The sequence below is a fragment of the Coregonus lavaretus genome (assembly GCF_964263955.1).
Source record: "Coregonus lavaretus genome assembly, contig: SUPER_35_unloc_1, whole genome shotgun sequence".
NCBI classification, from domain to species: Eukaryota; Metazoa; Chordata; class Actinopteri; order Salmoniformes; family Salmonidae; genus Coregonus; species Coregonus lavaretus.
The window spans coordinates 5,771,838-5,789,939 of record NW_028167181.1 but is presented as its reverse complement, the minus strand read 5'-3'; the positions used below and the strand labels follow the sequence as shown (position 1 = coordinate 5,789,939).

General features: G+C 43.1%; 1 protein-coding gene across 1 annotated transcript; it reads right to left on the bottom strand.

Moving 5' to 3' along the window:
- Positions 1-11: 11 nt before the first annotated feature.
- LOC311110007 (phosphatidylcholine:ceramide cholinephosphotransferase 2-like) lies at positions 12-18,020 on the bottom strand. The gene is made up of 6 exons (XM_084188522.1): positions 17,973-18,020; positions 6,902-7,519; positions 6,360-6,477; positions 5,593-5,746; positions 4,240-4,406; positions 12-1,028 (listed from the first exon to the last, which is right to left on the bottom strand). Exons 2-6 carry the CDS (start codon positions 7,354-7,356, stop codon positions 843-845), a joined length of 1,080 nt encoding a protein of 359 aa, XP_084044648.1. The 5' UTR covers positions 7,357-7,519; positions 17,973-18,020; the 3' UTR covers positions 12-842.
- Between the last annotated feature and the right edge of the window lie 82 nt (positions 18,021-18,102).

Sequence of the window (18,102 nt, the reverse complement as noted above, 5' to 3'; positions counted from 1 at the left end):
CAAACTGAAGACAACGTGTTATTTTTTATTATGAAGGTATAAATTATGGTACATTAGAACACACCGTCATTCGCACACAATTGAAATCACAGAGGACTGTGTCAAAATGAAAATGAGAAAGCTTTGTCAAAAGTTTATTATAACGAAAAACAATATCTTACTCTTTATGCAGAGACTAAAGACTAAATGCAAATTAAAACAATTGTGAAAACAAACATCTTAAAGTTTGCTATTTTAAATTGCATGCATTTGTATTTAAATGCACATTTTGGAAATTAAAAAGTTCTTCAAATCTTTATAAAATCAAATTGATTTAAACAATGTATAGCGCTATAAAATAATATTGGAGTTTTGAGTAAATCTGCAAGTCAATGGCAAAGCACTGCATGACTTCACAACATGATGACTTCAGTTGAGTTTGTTACAGTAACATTCACAAGAATAAAGAACATTTTGCAATAAACAGATCAACTTGACCTCATAAATAAAATACATTGTAGTGGTGAAGAACAGAAGGACCAAATGTGGAGTATGTTATTCTTTGCACATAATTTCCCTATATGACCCTTCATTTCCTCACAAACTTGAAATATCCTTCACATAATACCTTAAAATCACATAATAGAGCATAAATACAAAATAGGTTGGTGTGTTCAAAGCAACACTGGCGGTGAATGCCTGGACTGGATCGTGTTCATTAGACACCAAACAGAAGAAAACGGACCCAAAAACTATCTGAACTTGTCCAATGAGAAACGCTCATATGTTTTTTTTGTTGCAAAACATTTTGCAACGTGTGTGCCCTAATGAACATGAACCTGGACTGGGCTGGGCTGGAGCCCCTACTCCTCCCGCAGGCTCTGAACTGCACTGTACTTCTTACAGGAGTTCTTAAGGCAGGCAGGGGGCCAGGTGATTGGTGAGCAGAAGGAGCAGGGCACCTGGGTCTGCACGTTCCTCTCAAAGAAGTTGAACACTGGGTTCCACCAGGTGTTGGTGAGGTAGTTGTTGGGCGAGCACCGCAGGGCCTGTCAACAAAAAACTACTTTAAAATGTGAGCATTAGCACAATAAACAAAGTCAAGTGTAGGAAGAGCCTTACTGAAGAATAAATAGGCCTCTTTATTTCTCCGCAGGCTAAAGCCCAAAACTATTGTAAACTTTGGCATAAACGTTGCCTAGCAATAGTACTAATATAGATATGTAGAACATGTAATTTTGTGGTGTCTAATTTGTGCAATTCAATAACCAATGAAAATGTTGATGATCATGTAACTGACAACTATAAGGGAAGGAGCTGTAACAGTAAACAGTAAAAGTTTTGACCAGCAGAGGGAGGAACACCATGCCAACAGTCTTAGTTTTGACCAGCAGAGGGAGGAACACCATGCCAACAGTCTTAGTTTTGACCAGCAGAGGGAGGAACACCATGCCAACAGTCTTAGTTTTGACCAGCAGAGGGAGGAACACCATGCCAACAGTCTTAGTTTTGACCAGCAGAGGGAGGAACACCATGCCAACAGTCTTAGTTTTGACCAGCAGCGAGAGTAACACCATGCCAACACAACATTGTTGACACTGCTTTCAAACAAAACGTTCACACTTGTAATTCACAGAACTATGGGAGGTTTACATAAACATTTCCCTGAAACATGAAGGTCATTCCGTTAACATTAGGTTAATCATTATGTTAACAAGTCGCTAGCGGTCTTTTCTTGAGGTGAATCTCACAGGGTGGGTAGAGCCATCGATCATGATCCTAGCCAGGCTTAATGGACGAGGATGAGGGTGTACTCTGAGTTGTGTAAACACTGTGGTAGGTGGTTCAGAGGAGTGTGTGAGTGCTTCTGGCATTGCACGCGCACACACGGTCTGGTTCTAACACACACAGAGAGAGAGCTCGTCTGAGCTCAACCCCTAATGCACGGAAGTGTTCCAGTACACCCCTGAGGTCACTAGATGACCAACATTCTATACTCTAAACACAGTAATGTACGGGGTTAAAATACCTACCTACCGCATGAGGTTGGTTTACAACACCAAGGCATACACATAACACTATAGACAATGCTGTACTTTTGACGTCTTGAGATAATACCACTTCTGATTGACTTTTCAAAAACACTCTAAAAAGGTAATTGACAGATAGCCCTCATTTGTTGTGTGGTATTTGTAGTCTTTTCTGTAAAAAACACTTTTGAAAGGCTCTAACTGGCATGGTGATAAGCATTCTTAAAACGTCCAATGCAGCCATTTTTATCTCAATATAAAAGGTAACAATTCAGTACCTTACTGTGTTTTGACATACAATGGTCACAAAGAAACAAATAGCTTCTTAGCAAAGAGCAATTTCTCAAGCAAGAATTGTGTTAGGACTGTCTGGGAGTGGTCTGAGTGGGGAGGGGAAAACTGAAAACTAGCTGTTATTGGCAGAGAGGTTTGGAACTCTTTCTTTTTGGTCTATTAACTAATTTACCACCTGGTGATGTCAACAGGCAGGCCAAAACTACATCCCACTAAATCAGTTTGACATTTCAGCCAGTCTTTTCAAACAGCTCTTACACTAAAAGGGCATTATCATCATTTTCACAGTATTATTCCAACATCCGTGTGGAAATATTTAAGGAAATACAGGAAAATCAAGTTGACGACTGCACTGGGCCTTTAAGCTGCTGTATTGTCAACACATCCACAGAAGTCAGCAGTAGATATTGAACAAGCTGCTTCTCAAAAGGGACACCTAAAAAAAAAATCAAATAAACACTTGGGTGTAATTCAATTCACCTTATAAAGAAGGTTCATTCAACTCTTACCCTTTTCTGTTCTACCTGATAATTAATTGCACCCCAGGTCTAAATCAGTCCCTGATTATAGGGGAAGAATGAAAAAAATGCAGTGGATCTGGCTTCGAGGTCCAGAGTTGAGTTTGAAGGTTCTGAAGCCTGGTAAGCAGTTTCTGCTGGACAGTATCAGTCCATTTGCAGTATCATCTAGTGTCGACTTTATGATCTCTATCCATCTGCTGTATTATCTATCTGCTTCTACTACATGATAGTATAATGTCACCTGGACGTTGGCCATGGTGTGGCACCACCAGAAGATAAACTATTACTCTGTCTTCTATCATTCTAGTGTCTACAGCACACGTGTCAAACTCATTCCACAGAGGACCGAGTGTCCGCAAACAAACGTTAAAGGTGCATGCCGCCACCTACTGTGCTGGAGTGTGTGGTCAATCACGGTTTACAACATTTCTAAATCCTCCTACCTAACTCAGTACTTCTGAGAAAATAAAGAAGAACTCTACTAACTTCTAATAACCCCCCCCCCAACCAACCCCCAACCAACCCCCAACCTCAATGACCCTACACTTCAATCTTTCCCTCTCTTCAACATACTTACAACAATCGCTACTCCCTTGTCCTTGATTGATGAATTAAGTTCACTGATTAGTAAGGAACTCCCCTCACCTGGTTGTCCTGGTCTTAATTGAAAGGTAAAACCAGCAGACACTAGGCCCTCCATGGAATGAGTTTGACACCCCTGGTCTACAGTATCAATATTTCATCTGGACATTGGCATGGTACCAGTGTAACTATCTACAGCCCTCAACTCTGGACCTCGAAGCCAGTGCTTTTTATTTTGTTCCCCTATAATCAGGGACAGATTTAGACCTGGGACACCAGGTGGGTGCAATTAGTTATCAGGCAGACCAGAAATCCAGCAGGCGCCAATCCTCATAGGGTAAGAGTTGAATACCACTGATCTACAGTATCAATATCACAGGAGGTTGGTGGCACCTTAATTGGGGAGGACGGGCTCGTGTTAATGGCTGGAGCGGTGGAATGGTATCATACATATGGTTTGATGCCATTCCATTCGCTCTGTTCCAGCCATTATTATGAGCCGTCCTCCCCGCAGCAGTCTCCACTGATCAATATCTCACCTGGACGACCAGAAGAGAATATGTAATTTTAAAGATGTTACATTGTCACTTACACCAGAAATACAGTGAAATGTGTTGTTTTACAGCATTAGCCAAAGTAGTACGGCGCCACTGGAGCAAATCAGGGTTAAATGCTTTGTTTCAGGACACAGACCGTTTTTCACCTTGGGTATTCGAACCAGTGACCTTTCGGTTACTGGCCCAACCCTCTTAACCTCTAGGCTACCTGCCACCCCATTACCATATCTAGTATCAGTATCAGCATCATTCTAGATTCTAGTATCAACATCTCACCTGGACGTTGGCCATGGTGTGGTACCACCAGAAGAGGCGTGAGGTGATGAAGTAGGCCACCACCACATCCACACTGTAGTGTTCGTGGGCCACCAGGATACACACCACCCCCACAGCAGCTAGCAGCCAGCACATCAGGTGGTACCACCAGAACGTCCGCGGGGAGTCTGGGCGAGAGGAGAGACAGAACACACACTAGACCAAGGCTGCCCAACCCGCTTCCTGGAGCTCTACTGTCCTGTAGGTTTTCAGACCAACCCTCTTCCTGGAACTCTACTGTCCTGTAGGTTTTCAGTCCAACCCTAATTTAGCATATCTGATTCAGCTAGTTAAGGTCTTGTTGAGCAGCTAATAAGTAGAATCAGGTGTGTTAAATGAGGGTTGGACTGAAAACCCACAGGACGGTAGATCTCCAGGAAGAGGGTTGGACTGAAAACCCACAGGACGGTAGATCTCCAGGAAGAGGGTTGGGCAGCCCTGCCCTAGACGTTCTTTCATTTCATTAACCTGGTCAATGTTAAGTGGATGGCTGTGTAAACATATGAGTCTGGAGGAGAGGGGGGACAGAAACAGGGGGTTGTGTATGTCGTCAGGGAGGTCAGATGTTGCATCCTTTTTGAACAAGCCCCACATGGGAGGGAAGGTAATAGTCCAGGGGTGTCAAACTCATTCCATGGAGGGCCTAGAGTCCGCTGGATTTGGTTTTTCCTGTCAATTAAGACCTAGACAACCAGGTGAGGGAAGTTATTTACTAATTAGTGACCTTAATTCATCAATCAAGTACAAGGGAGGAGTGAAAACCCACAGACACCCCCGTGGAATGAGTTTGGCACGTGTACTAGAGCAGGGTTTTCCATACTCGGTCCTGGGGCCCCCCTGCCCTGGGTGCACGTTTTGGTATTTGCCCTAGCACTACACAGTCGATTCAAATGATCAAAGCTTGATGATGAGTTGGTTATTTGAATGAGCTGTGTAGTTCTGGGGCAAAATGTGCACCAGGACCGAGTTTGGGAAACCCTATAATAGAGGATCAGGCCACACCTAGAAAATGTCCCTCCATCAACAAAATGTGGATCTGCCCGGTACTAACTAATCCAGAACGTTTTCAGAGATCATGATGCCGTAGCTATGGGACCTAGTTTGACCTAACATATAATCTAATTTAATCTAATCTAGATGAGAATATTATATACGTGTGTAGTCATAGTAATCAATAATTAACAACATTCAGATCTAATCTCCCCAATAGGCTGCAGAGGAGTGACAGTACCAGTGGGAACCCTTGATGAGACTGAGTGGTGGTGGAGTCACTGTGTGTGTGTGTTTGTGTGTGATTTTCTATCCAATACTCACACTCCTTAATGAACAGGTAGGTGAGGGTGAGCATGACGGTGTGTCCACTGTAGAGGAAGTCGCCACACATGAGGTGGGAGCCGGTGATGGACAGACCGCCGCCGGAGATCAACGTCAGCACACGCTGCATCTTGGCGTGAGAGTCTCCATACAGCTGAGAGAGAGATGGATGGAAAGAGAGAGAAAGAGGTAGAAGGAGAGAGAGATTAGCTTGACAGACAATTTAAGCAGCTTCAGTTACAGGAGTGAAATGAAGAACATTATACAAAACATCTCTGTAACACAAACAATGGTCCCTTGTGGCTAATTTGGTAGAGCATGGCACTTGCAACGCCAAGGTTGTGGGTTCGATTCCCACGGAGGACCAGTACAAACAAAATATAAAAATTGATGCACTCACTACTGTAAATCGCTCTGGATTACTATGAGCCTGTGTTAATGGATAGAATTGTACCTATCCAATGAAATTCCAATTAAACTCCTGTCGTCGCCTTTCTCCCATTGGATCACTGTACCACAATACCCAGAAAACCTCTAATCCCCGGGGCATATATTTCCCATCGAACTCAAGACAGGATGCAATAACGTTTGTGTCCCCAGGGTTCGAATCTTATCCTGAGTCAAAATTGTTTTTTTATGAGCAGCTATTGAGCGTGGCAGGCAGCTCGATATGAGTTCTGGAGGGAGCCAGGATGAGATCACGGCAGGACTTGGTTCACATGCCACAGCTGACACACACACACACACACACACACCCCTCTACCTACCTTGGGGGCGCAGGTGAAGTGATTGCCTGGTACAGGAAGGGTTGTGATGTACATGGTGACACAGCGGTACAGGTAGAGGGTGCCAATCAGGAAGAAGAACCTCCGACCTGCAATCGACCTGGAAACAAACACACAAAGTGTAAATAAATGATGTCATCAAACAGGCCACTGTTAAAAAGGGCTTGCGGAACATTTCTCTTGGACATAGACCAGTGGAGGCTGCTGAGGGGAGGATGGCTCATAATAATGGCTGGAACGGAGCAAATGGAATGGCATCCAACCATGTGTTTGATGTATTTGATACCATTCCACGTACTCCGCACCAGCCATTACCACGAGCCCATCCTCCCCAATTAAGGTGCCACCAACCTCCTATGACATAGAAATAATGAAACTGTAATGTTCAGCATACTGTAGCACTTAATGTAGCCTACAAACACTGTCTTATACTGTTTAAGCTGAATGTTGTATAGTCTGGTTAGAATTTCATATACATGGGGATAGTCTTTGACACAGATATCCCAAGATAACCGTTCTCTTACTTGTATCTGAGGAAAAGCCACTGAATAACCCAGATCCCCACCAGGAGCATGCCGTTGATCTCGGTGACCGTGAACGCCCACTTGACCCGGTCGATGTAGTCAAAGAACTTATCGGGCAGTGGCGGGCTGCTCTCCTTCTCCGGGACCCTCTCGTGGACGACTGTGATGACCACGGTGGTCAGGACCAGGTTGAAGATGGCGTAGAAGAACGCGATGGCCGTCTTCCACCACTCCATGGGCAGCCGGTTGCCCTTGGTGTCGGGCAGCGAGATCTTGACGTAGTCCCTGTGGTGCCCCATGACCTTGCGGAGGCATCGTTTGGTGTCCGCCGGGGTGTTTTGCCCGTGTTTGGGGCAGTTGGCGTTGGGGAGAACCCCAAAGACACTTGCGAGGACCCCGCTCTCACCATCCATGCCCGGATCCAGATGGGATGCAGTCGGGTCCACAAGCGCCATGGTCCAACACTGTCTACTGTCCACACACACTGCTGTACCAATGAAGAGCTCTCTGGTTCACCCAAAGTCAGCTAGTGCCTCTGAGGGCCCTGGATAAATAGGAATTAGTCCTTGTTGTTGGGCCTACTGTATTTGGTTTGACTGAGGCAAAAATGTCTTCCCCCTGAAGAAGGACAAGAGGTTAGGACTTCAGTTTCACAAAGACCATGACAACATATTAAATCTGATGTGGATATTAGCCTATTTCCACATTTCAATCAACAAGGGAAGCCATTTTGGTTCAATAGGAGTTTACTGTGTGCTTGTTTCCTGCAGGAGAAAGCAGAAAGGAGACACTGGAGACACTTGAGCCATAATGGAAGGATGGAATGTCTATCTGAGGGTAATCACTGGCTAATGTTCCCTCATTGTCTTCTATTTGGCTGGAGATGTCTGTTGGAAAGTCATTATGACAACCTCTTCTCATTCTTCAGGAAACAACAAGCAGCCGTACAGTACACTAATATCCACTACCATTACATTAGCAAAAGGACAGTTGTAAACTGAGATACTAATTAATAATACCAGAGGTCAAGGAAGTCATCATTGCGAAATGCTAGTAGGCTACAGATGTAGGATCTTAATCTGATCACCCTGTTGCAGGAGAACTTTCCTGCAATGCAGGACATTTAAAACTTGTAGTGTATTTGAGATTTAAAAAGGCTTCTGAAGTTTGTAATTTCCTATTTGAAATTTCAGACTTGATTCACCCTTCTGAAAAATGTATCAAAACCTACAAACATTTCCATTAACTATAATCCACATAATAATTCACATTTCCTGTTGCTGCAGGATTATCTTCATGCTCTAGCAAACTAACAAATCCTCTATCTGTATGTCCCTTTCACTGCAAACTCTTCAACTACCAGCACCTGTCCTGTGATTTAAATAGTTTGGATTTAAATACCACATATTTTTCCCCCAAAAAGCTGCCAACCTTCCAGGCAAAGAAACACAACTGTCGTGTCTCAAAATAGGTAGTCCAGGGATGACGCCAGAACCAAAATAGGAATCACTTCCCCAAAAGTTTTCGTAATGTAGCCTAAGCAAGGCTGATGGTTTCCTTTAATGCAATAGAACACTAGTACATGAAAACCCATGGCTCCATAATGATGATTTAGGATTAGGATGATGAAAAGCAGGGAGGTGGTGGAAACTTCTAGATGTTTACTTTGATTCCACAACTCTTTATATTTAGGATTAGCAAATGAAGGAGATGGAGTTTACTGTACTAGTCGTTCCTGGCTGTATCAACTTTAATGTTCCTTTTGAGTCAATCTTATCAAAATGCTCTTTGTGGTGTTTACAACTGCAGGCTACTCTAGGGGTGTTGACGTGAGTGGAGGCAGTTTAGTGTTTATTTTAACCTTTTGTAGTTGGATATTTCCCAGAAGCACTGGATCATTTACTCTTTGAAGGCTTTTATTTTGGGGACTCGGACAATTGTGCCAGACAGCCTACTTCTCAGACCTGGGTTCAAATACTATTTGAAATCATTTCAAATGCTTTATCTGTGGTTGATTGATCTTGCATGGCTTAATGGACCAGTATAATAGTCCAAAAACTGCAAACCCTGCCCACCTGGCATTACAGGCAGGCTAGAGCAAACACTCAAAGTATTTGAAAGATTTCAAATAGTATTTGAACCCGGGCCTGGTGCTTTTATTTGAACTGCATGTTTGTTCGCTCCGTCAAGGAGGATCTGGAACGCTTATCAAATGATTAGTGACTTCGCCGCGGCAACGTTGTTCTCTTTCTTTCTCTTTCTGTCCTCCGCTGCCTGAGCTTATATCCCCAGCCTCCTCTCTTCCTCTCTCCTCTTGTCTGACTATATCTATTCCAGCCAGGAGCGGTCCAAATGCAGGCTTCACATGTATAGCCTTATGTTCTGCATGACTGCCTCAAGTAGTTACAGTGTAGAGGCTGCTCACTGTACACCATGTGACTTGGCTTGTGTGGTCCACCATGCATGGATGTTTGGAGATACAGGAAATAGAGGAAATGGAGATTGGTTGTGAGATGCATGTAGCACATGTGTATGTAGTTGCTGTATGTAGTGTGTTGGCCGGACAGTCACTGTACTGTAGGCTAGGTCTGAGACTTGAGAGGTAAAAAAGAGTGAGAGAAGAGGGAAGGAGAGGGAGGTAGACAGCTGGGGGGGAGAGAGATAGAGGAGAGAAAGAGAGAGGGTATCTGTGGAATGCCGTAGAACCTATGGACTGTCTGGTACAGGGAGGGGACACCAATCAGAGGGCTTTGTCCTGATGCACAAGAACACACAATCCCATTCTACCAGCTGCCCATTCAGGTAAAGGACACACAGGGCTATTAGTCTGACACACACACACACACACACACACACACACACACACACACACACACACACGTTCAAACACACAATGCATACACACATTACACATACACACTTTACACATACATACATTACACAGACTGCACTGTACTTTGAGGTTTCTTTGAGCTAAAAAAAGAGAGCCCAACCCATTGCTTATCCATCTTTCAAAGTGAGGGCATCTGGCTTGATTGAAGAGTCCTACGCTACAGTATAACCTCTGACTCCAAGGCATGCTACAAATGAAATCTTCAGAAATTCAAAGTTCATTATTCTCTGTTGTCTTTAATTATTCGAGAACATTTTATTGCAACCACGTGCTTAAACTCTCAAAAAATGAACAACTGTAGCTACAAAAATAATTCAAGAATTGTTAATTTGATGTGGGAGTTGTAGATAGTTTACTGTCAACTTTCCAAAGGTTGACAAACTAGCCAAAACAAAGGACCATGACTTACCTAAAGCCACAGGTCCGTTGACTAGTAGTTTCCATTCGCGTGCTTCGTCTCAGTCACACGCCAGTATAAAGCACGGATTCTTGGACACAGGACCATGAGTTTATTTGGGACTGAGCATTTTTTCTTGTTTCTTTTATTGTGTCGAAGAGGATCCACATTTAAAGCAGCTATGAGCCCTTTGAGGTATTAAACCCTGGTACCAGGTCCTTACTCATTAGTGTGTATATATCTGTGATCCAAACGGGTTGATAATAATGGTTGGTTTATAACATGTTTCCAAGTTGAAACTGAATTGATATGACTTGCGCTGAATAATAATTCATAACTTTACCTTGTGTTTGTCTGATTGTGCTGTTTCATATACTGTGGAGGCATGTTATATTTCCTCAGGTGGACCATATATTATTCTTAAGGGGTATTTTACCCACTAGGTGGAGGCACTGCACTATTCTATTTATGGTTTTTAAATTGATGTAGTTCTGTCCTTGAACTGTTCTTGTCTATTAATGTTCTGTATTATGTCATGTTTCATGTTGACCCCAGGAAGAGTAGCTGCTGCTTTTGCAACAGCCAATGGGAATCCTAATAAAATACCAAATAGTTAGGCCCACACACTCAATTCCACATGCTGCTTATTAACCCACCCACTAGATACTAGGTCCAAACTGGTATGAACAGGTCCCTCAGAAGAGAGGGTCCTCTGTAGCTCAATTGGTAGAGCATGGCGCTTGTAACGCCAGGGTAGTGGGTTCGATCCCCGGGACCACCCATACGTAAAAATGTATGCACACATGACTGTAAGTCGCTTTGGATAAAAGCGTCTGCTAAATGGCATATTATTATTATTATAAGAGAGGACTACTCACAGAATTTGAATAGCAAAGTAGAGTACTTTGCATCAGACCCGAAACAGGCTGCATCCTGGTTTTCCAACTGAGTATCCAACTGAGTAAAATGTAAATGTAAAATGTATTGTAGTGCACTGTTTATCTACTGTATGGTGGTGTCATTTAGCCTTAGGCAGATTGACCTAACAGTACAAAAAATTGTTTAATTCACTGGGGAAAATCACCCCAACAACAACACTGAAGGAGAAGATACTTAATCAATAAGGCCCGAGGGGGTGTGGTATATGGCCAATATACCACGGCTAAGGGCTGTTCTTAAGCACGACACAACGCGGAGTGCCTGGATACAGCCCTTAGCTGTAGTATATTGGCCATATATCACAAACCCGGGAGGTGCCTTATTGCTATTATAAACTGGTTACCAACATAATTAGAGCAGTGAATAAATATGTTTTGTCATGCCCGTGGTGTACGGTGTGATATACCAAGGCTTTCAGTCAATCAGAATTCAGGGCTCGAACCACCCAGTTTATAATGAAGTATAAACCATGGTATAGTATTCCACTATTCCAATACAGGAGACATGAACCAAAATGGAAATGGATGCCAGTAAAATGTACTTTAAATAATGGGGCTCATCTCTGCCTGTTCTTGCTCTCTACCTCTTTTCAGTTAATGAAGTGAGAGCACTTCAGGAATGGCCTTTTTCCATTCTTCTGCACTTCAAAAGCTTCTGCCGCCTTTTAAAAGCTCCATTAACAGATACGAGTGCATCCCCGGCTTCCCCGGCTCCCACAATGCATCTTATACTGAACAAAAATATAAATGCAACATGTGAAGTGTTGGTCCCATGTTTCATGAGCTGAAATAAAAGATCCCAGAAATGTTCCATACGCACAAAAAGCTTATTTCTCTCAATTGTTTGGCACAAATTTGTATTTCATCCCTGTTGTTAGTGAGCATTTCTTCTTTGCCAAGATAATCCATCCACCTGACAGGTGTGGCATATCACGAAGCTGATTAAACAGCATAATCATTACACAGCTGCACCTTGTGCTGGGGACAATACAATGCCACTCTAAAATGTGCAATTTTGTCACACAACACATCTCAAGGATTGAGGGGAGTGTGCAATTGGCATGCTGACTACAGGAATGTCCAGCAGAGCTTTTGCCAGACAATTTAATGTTCATTTCTCTACCATAAGCAGCCGCCTCCAAGGTCATTTTAGAACATTTGGCAGGATGTCCAACTGGCCTCACAACCGCAGAACACAATTGCGTTTTATCAATGGCAATTTAATGCACAGAGATACCGTGACAAGATCCTGAGGCCCACTGTTGTGCCATTCATCCGCCGCCATCACCTAATGTTTCAGCATGATAATGCACAGCCTCATGTCGCAAGGATCTGTACACAATTCCTAGAAACTGAAAATGTCCCAGTTCATCCATGGCCTGTCTACTCACTAGACATGTCACCCATTGTGAATGTTTGAGATGCTCTGGATCGATGTGTACGACAGCGTGTTCCAGTTCCCGCCAATATCCAGCAACTTCTCACAGCCATTGAAGAGGAGTGGGACAACATTCCACAGGCCACAATCAACAGCCTGATCAACTCTATGCAAAGGGGATGTCTCGCGCTTCATGAGGCAAATTGTGGTCACACCAGATACTGACTGGTTTTCTGATCCATGCCCCTACCTTTTTAAAAAAAAGGTATCCATGACCAACAGATGAATATCTGTATTCCCAGTTGTGAAATCTATAGATTAGGGCCTAATGAATTTATTTAAATTGACTGATTTCCTAATATGAACTGTAACTCAGTAAAATCTTTGAAATTGTTGCAAGTTTTGTTCATCATAATAACTGTCATTTCAGGATGCACACAGAATGTCATGTTTACTTACAAAGGAGGCACTTGAGGAAAGGAATGGAAGGGAGAGAATGTGTACACAAGGTAGAGACTGCGGACGCCGTCCATCCATGAAAGCACCAATTTCCTCCTAATCTATTTCGACGAGGGGGGTAAATGTTATTGCATTTAAGAGTTGCAGCTCTTGTTTCGTATAGAACACCATCTCCCTGACTCACAGAAGGTTCGCTTTCTCTTATGTAACAAACTTCTGAGAAGTTGGCTGTAAACCAATAACTGTTACTCTCTGAACAAAGCTCTAATAGGAATCCTATATCAGTAAATTATATAGACAGGTAACCACATCAAAGGCAACAGACAAATGTTACTGTACAAACCCCCCTCCCCCTGGCATATCCTTTTCAAGAAGCCTTCTCAGTCTCCTCTCCTTCTGTAGCACTGAGGCCAATACTCAATGTTTTGATGCTTCACTCAAGGCTATCAAACAACGGCAGGTCCCTCAATGCTCTCCCAAGGTTACAGACAGTGCAGAGAATGTCACGAGGGTTAAAATATGCTACAGGGGTTCTATGAGTAAGTAAAGGTGTGGATATAAGTAATACGTCTATAATTGCTTTCTATTCGTATTTACTGTAACTAATATTTTTCAGAGGAGATTGGAGATATTTCTTTCCAATGGCGTCCTCCGCATGACCGTACTGAGTGTGTACTGTCCAAGTGAGGTCAACAGTGAGCCTCTCCACCACGCTAGTTTTCCCCTGGTCCTCCCAGCAGTGTACCACAGCACAGCCTGTTTTCCCACCAGTCCCTACTGCTGCACCCAGTGCTCTCTCTGAGTCTACAGGGATGGGTGGTGATGGGAAAATGGGCAGCCAAACCTATCCCACATGCTCTCAGACAGAGTAATGGATGGCTTGGCCGGCTCCACTTCACTCTCCCCATGTTAGCTATACTAGCTATTTCGAGAGGAGCCACCCCAGTTGCCATGAAAGCTGTATTTTACTCTAGAGGAGTTGTGCAACTGAGGCCGCCATTTTGGGGCCCGCGTAATGACATGTTACATGATAGCTGTCCAGTTATTTTGTCAGATTCACCATCAAAGGGAGGGTTAAAAATAAAGCAGAGTCACTACCAGACGTGACCCAGCCCTGTCGCAATCAGAGCTCATCATAGTGAAGAGTTAGACACAGGCAATGTAGCTATAGCTACTGTAGTGTACAGCAAGGTTCAACATTCTCTCATACACACACACACACACAGTTTTGTATTGCTACCATTGTGGGGACCAAATAATTGATTCCCATCCAAAATCCTATTTTCCCTAACCCCTAACCTTAACCCTTAACCTAACCATAACCCTAACCTTAAACCTAACCTTAACCCCTAACCCTAAAACTATACCTAACCCTAACTACTAACCCTAAACGTAACCCCTAACCCTAACCTTAATTGTAACCCTAACCCAAATTGTAACCCTAACCCCGAAGCCTAAAATATACTTTTTCCTTGTGGGGACTGGCAAAATGACCCCACTTGAGGATAGTTACAAACACACACACACACACACACACACACACACACACACACACACACACACACACACACACACACAGCTACTGCTTCTGCTCCCACAGAGAAAATACATACACTATTCAAGAGCTTTCTGGTTTAGTTTAGAAATGTTTGGAAAGCAATCACATCATATTTGAGGAGACATTTTATGGGGAGCCCTAAGTGGACTATGATGCTAAATGCAGCATTGAAACTATGATTTTATGTTTACGTGAGAGCAGTTAATTATGCATTTTTAGACAGTGGTTTACATACACTGTGCAGGCTTTATGGCACAGCAAACACTAGTGGAATGAGGGCATGTCCCAAAACATACAGTGCCTTGCAAAAGTATTCATCCCCCTTGGTGTTTTTTCCTATTTTGTTGCATTACAACCTGTAATTTAAATTGATTTTTATTTGGATTTCATGTGATGGACATACACAAAATAGTCAAAATTGGTGAAGTGAAATGAAATAAATTACTTTTTCAAAGAATTCTAAAAAATAAATAACGGAAAAGTGGTGCGCGCATATGTATTCACCCCTTTGCTATGAAGCCCCTAAATAAGATCTGGTGCAACCAATTACCTTCAGAAGTCACATAATTAGTTAAATAAAGTCCACCTGTGTGCAATCTAAGTGTCACATGATCTGTCACATGATCTCCGTTTTTAAACACCTGTTCTGAAAGGCCCCAGAGTCTGCAACACCACTAAGCAAGGGGCACCACCAAGCAAGCGGCACCATGAAGACCAAGGAGCTCTCCAAACAGCTCAGGGACAAAGTTGTGGAGAAGTACAAATCAGGGTTGGGTTAATAAAAAAATATCTGAAACTTTGAACATCCCACGGAGCACCCTTAAATCCATTATTAAAAAATTGAAAGAATATGGCACCACAACAAACCTGCCAAGAGAGGGCCGCCCACCAAAACTCACGGACCAGGCAAGGAGGGCATTAATCAGAGAGGCAACAAAGAGACCAAAGATAACCCTGAAGGAGCTGCAAAGCTCCACAGCAGAGATTGGAGTATCTGTCCATAGGACCACTTTAAGCCGTACACTCCACAGAGCTGGGCTTTACGGAAGAGTGGCCAAAAAAAGCCATTGTTTAAAGAAAAAAATAAGCAAACATGTTTGGTGTTCGCCAAAAGGCATGTGGGAGACTCCCCAAACATATGGAAGAAGGTACTCTGGTCAGATGAGACTAAAATTGAGCTTTTTGGCCATCAAGGAAAACGCTATGTCTGGCGCAAACCCAACACCTCTCATCACCCCGAGAACACCATCCCCACAGTGAAGCATGGTGGTGGCAGCATCATGCTGTGGGGATGTTTTTCATCGGCAGGGACTGGGAAACTGGTCAGAATGGAAGGAATGATGGATGGCGCTAAATACAGGGAAATCCTTGAGGGAAACCTGTTTCAGTCTTCCAGAGATTTGAGACTGGGACGGAGGTTCACCTTCCAGCAGGACAATGACCCTAAGCATACTGCTAAAGCAACACTTAAGTGGTTTAAGGGGAAATTTAAATGTCTTGGAATCGCCTAGTCAAAGCCCAGACCTCAATCCAATGGAGAATCTGTGGTATGACTTAAAGATTGCTGTACACCAGCGGAACCCATCCAACTTGAAGGAGCTGGAGCAGTTTTGCCTTGAAGAATGGGCAAAAAACCCAGTGGCTAGATGTGCCAAGCTTATAGAGACATACTCCAAGAGACTTGCAGCTGTAATTGCTGCAAAATGTGGCTCTACAAAGTATTGACTTTGGGGGGGTGAATAATTATGCACACTCAAGTTCTGTATTTTTGTCTTATTTCTTGTTTGTTTCACAAGAAAAAATATTTTGCATCTTCAAAGTGGTAGGCATGTTTTGTAAATCCGATGATACAACCCCCCCAAAAAGCCATTTAAATTCCAGGTTGTAAGGCAACAAAATAGGAAAAATGCCAAGGGGGGTGAATACTTTCGCAAGCCACTGTAGGTTAGGATTCAGTGTATGTCCTTTCCCTCTGTCCAATTAATGAGGTTGATTTTAAATAAAGGTCAGTCAGTGAATAGATAATGGACAGTGATCAAGATGAGGTACTGCCTAACAGAGGAATATTGCGATATTGTTGTCTGTTAAGAAGGCCTTTTTAGAAACACCCCAAATGTCCACGTTTACTTTGCCTTCTTCTAATTCCTTAGAGTTCAGCTCTGTATCATTGAGTCTTCTTCTTATTGCAGTGATCGCTCTCTTTCTCCGATACCTCTCCTTCTCACTCAACAAGAGGGGCCACCGCATCGGAAGTTCAGCCGATTAGCATTGTAAACAAGCGCATGTCTGTCTTCCATCAAGACATGGGACAAAAGAACATGTGCATGTTCCTACACTTTTACATGAAAAAGGAATTCACCAACAACACACAGCAGTAGACTACACAGTAACTTTAACTGTTCTCCTTAGAAGACCAACATGGGCAGGTCTCCGGTCTCGGTTCGGGTGAAACCACTCTGTTACGCCCTGGTGGCTTAGCCACACATGGGTGGGTGCCTGGTGGATAATTTCAGGGTATGGGAGACTGCTAGGGCTCCAGTATTACAAGGCGGGCGCCGGGCGGGGGTGTGTCTGTGTGCCGAGCAGCAGGTCTCCACATTTAACATTTACTTTTCAGGAACACCCCCCCACCACCTTCATTAACCACCATGTTCTAAAAGGGGCACCAGCGTGAGGCAAAGGTTCCACCATGGAAATAGTCATTTTAATTCTAAGGGTTCTAAGGGTTCCATGAGCTGTTCTGTCTCTTGTAATTAACTCAACGGAAGGCCATTAACAGACTATCATAGACCTGCTGAAATTGGAAATGGTCTGGTATTGGATTAATGTAATGTAATTAGAAGAAGAAACATTTCAACATCCACTGTAGCCTACATCATTAGCTTGTACATTAAATGTTTTCTATTCAAATACTGTATAGTTAGCATAGTTTTGACGTTCAAAAAGAACATATCACCTGTAGAGGTGTGCCTTGTCTACAGTATTTCCTGTCCCACGTCATGCTGCCAATGAACGATAAGGAACCTGTTCTCTTGCCCGTAATAAAGCATCTTCAAATGACATCATCATTCCGTGCACAAGATTAGGCTAGTATTCTTTCACCACTGAGGCATCTTTGCTTGCTTATTTAATATTGGGAAAGATCATGTTTGAATTTGGAAACTAGGCTATTTAGTACTGTCCATGACTACAGGCTACACAGTGAATGAAAGAAAAGAAAAACGTATATTTGTTGTCGAAAAATAATTTGATTATCATAACTACAATGATGTAGCCTACTAGCAACATAATATACATTGGTGATACCAACCTGGATCACAATAGTTATCTTCATAGGTTGTAATATTCATTCCATATAATGCAATTCACTCTAGGCTATTCAGTAGCCTAGCATACGTGCATTTGGCTACTATTCATTTTATGTAGAGCATATCGTTTATCAACCTACCTGTCTTGCTTGAGATCCTCTCCAGTCGTGCGCCTTGTTCTCTTCGCGTTCAAACTCATAATGTTTACATGGCTGGAATGAACTCTGTCTTTGAGCGTGCGCTCCTCCCATACGCAAACATACAACCCCT

What these genes read in the sequence shown, in the direction of transcription:
- LOC311110007 (XM_084188522.1), bottom strand. Translation starts at nt 7,356, where the DNA reads ATGGCGCTTGTGGACCCGACTGCATCCCATCTGGATCCGGGCATGGAT. An exon ending in ACTTCACCTGCGCCCCCAAG is followed by an intron (nt 5,747 to 6,359) that starts GTAGGTAGAGGG and finishes TCTCTCTCTCAG; the next exon opens with CTGTATGGAGACTCTCACGC. An exon ending in CTACCTGTTCATTAAGGAGT is followed by an intron (nt 4,407 to 5,592) that starts GTGAGTATTGGA and finishes CCTCTCGCCCAG; the next exon opens with ACTCCCCGCGGACGTTCTGG.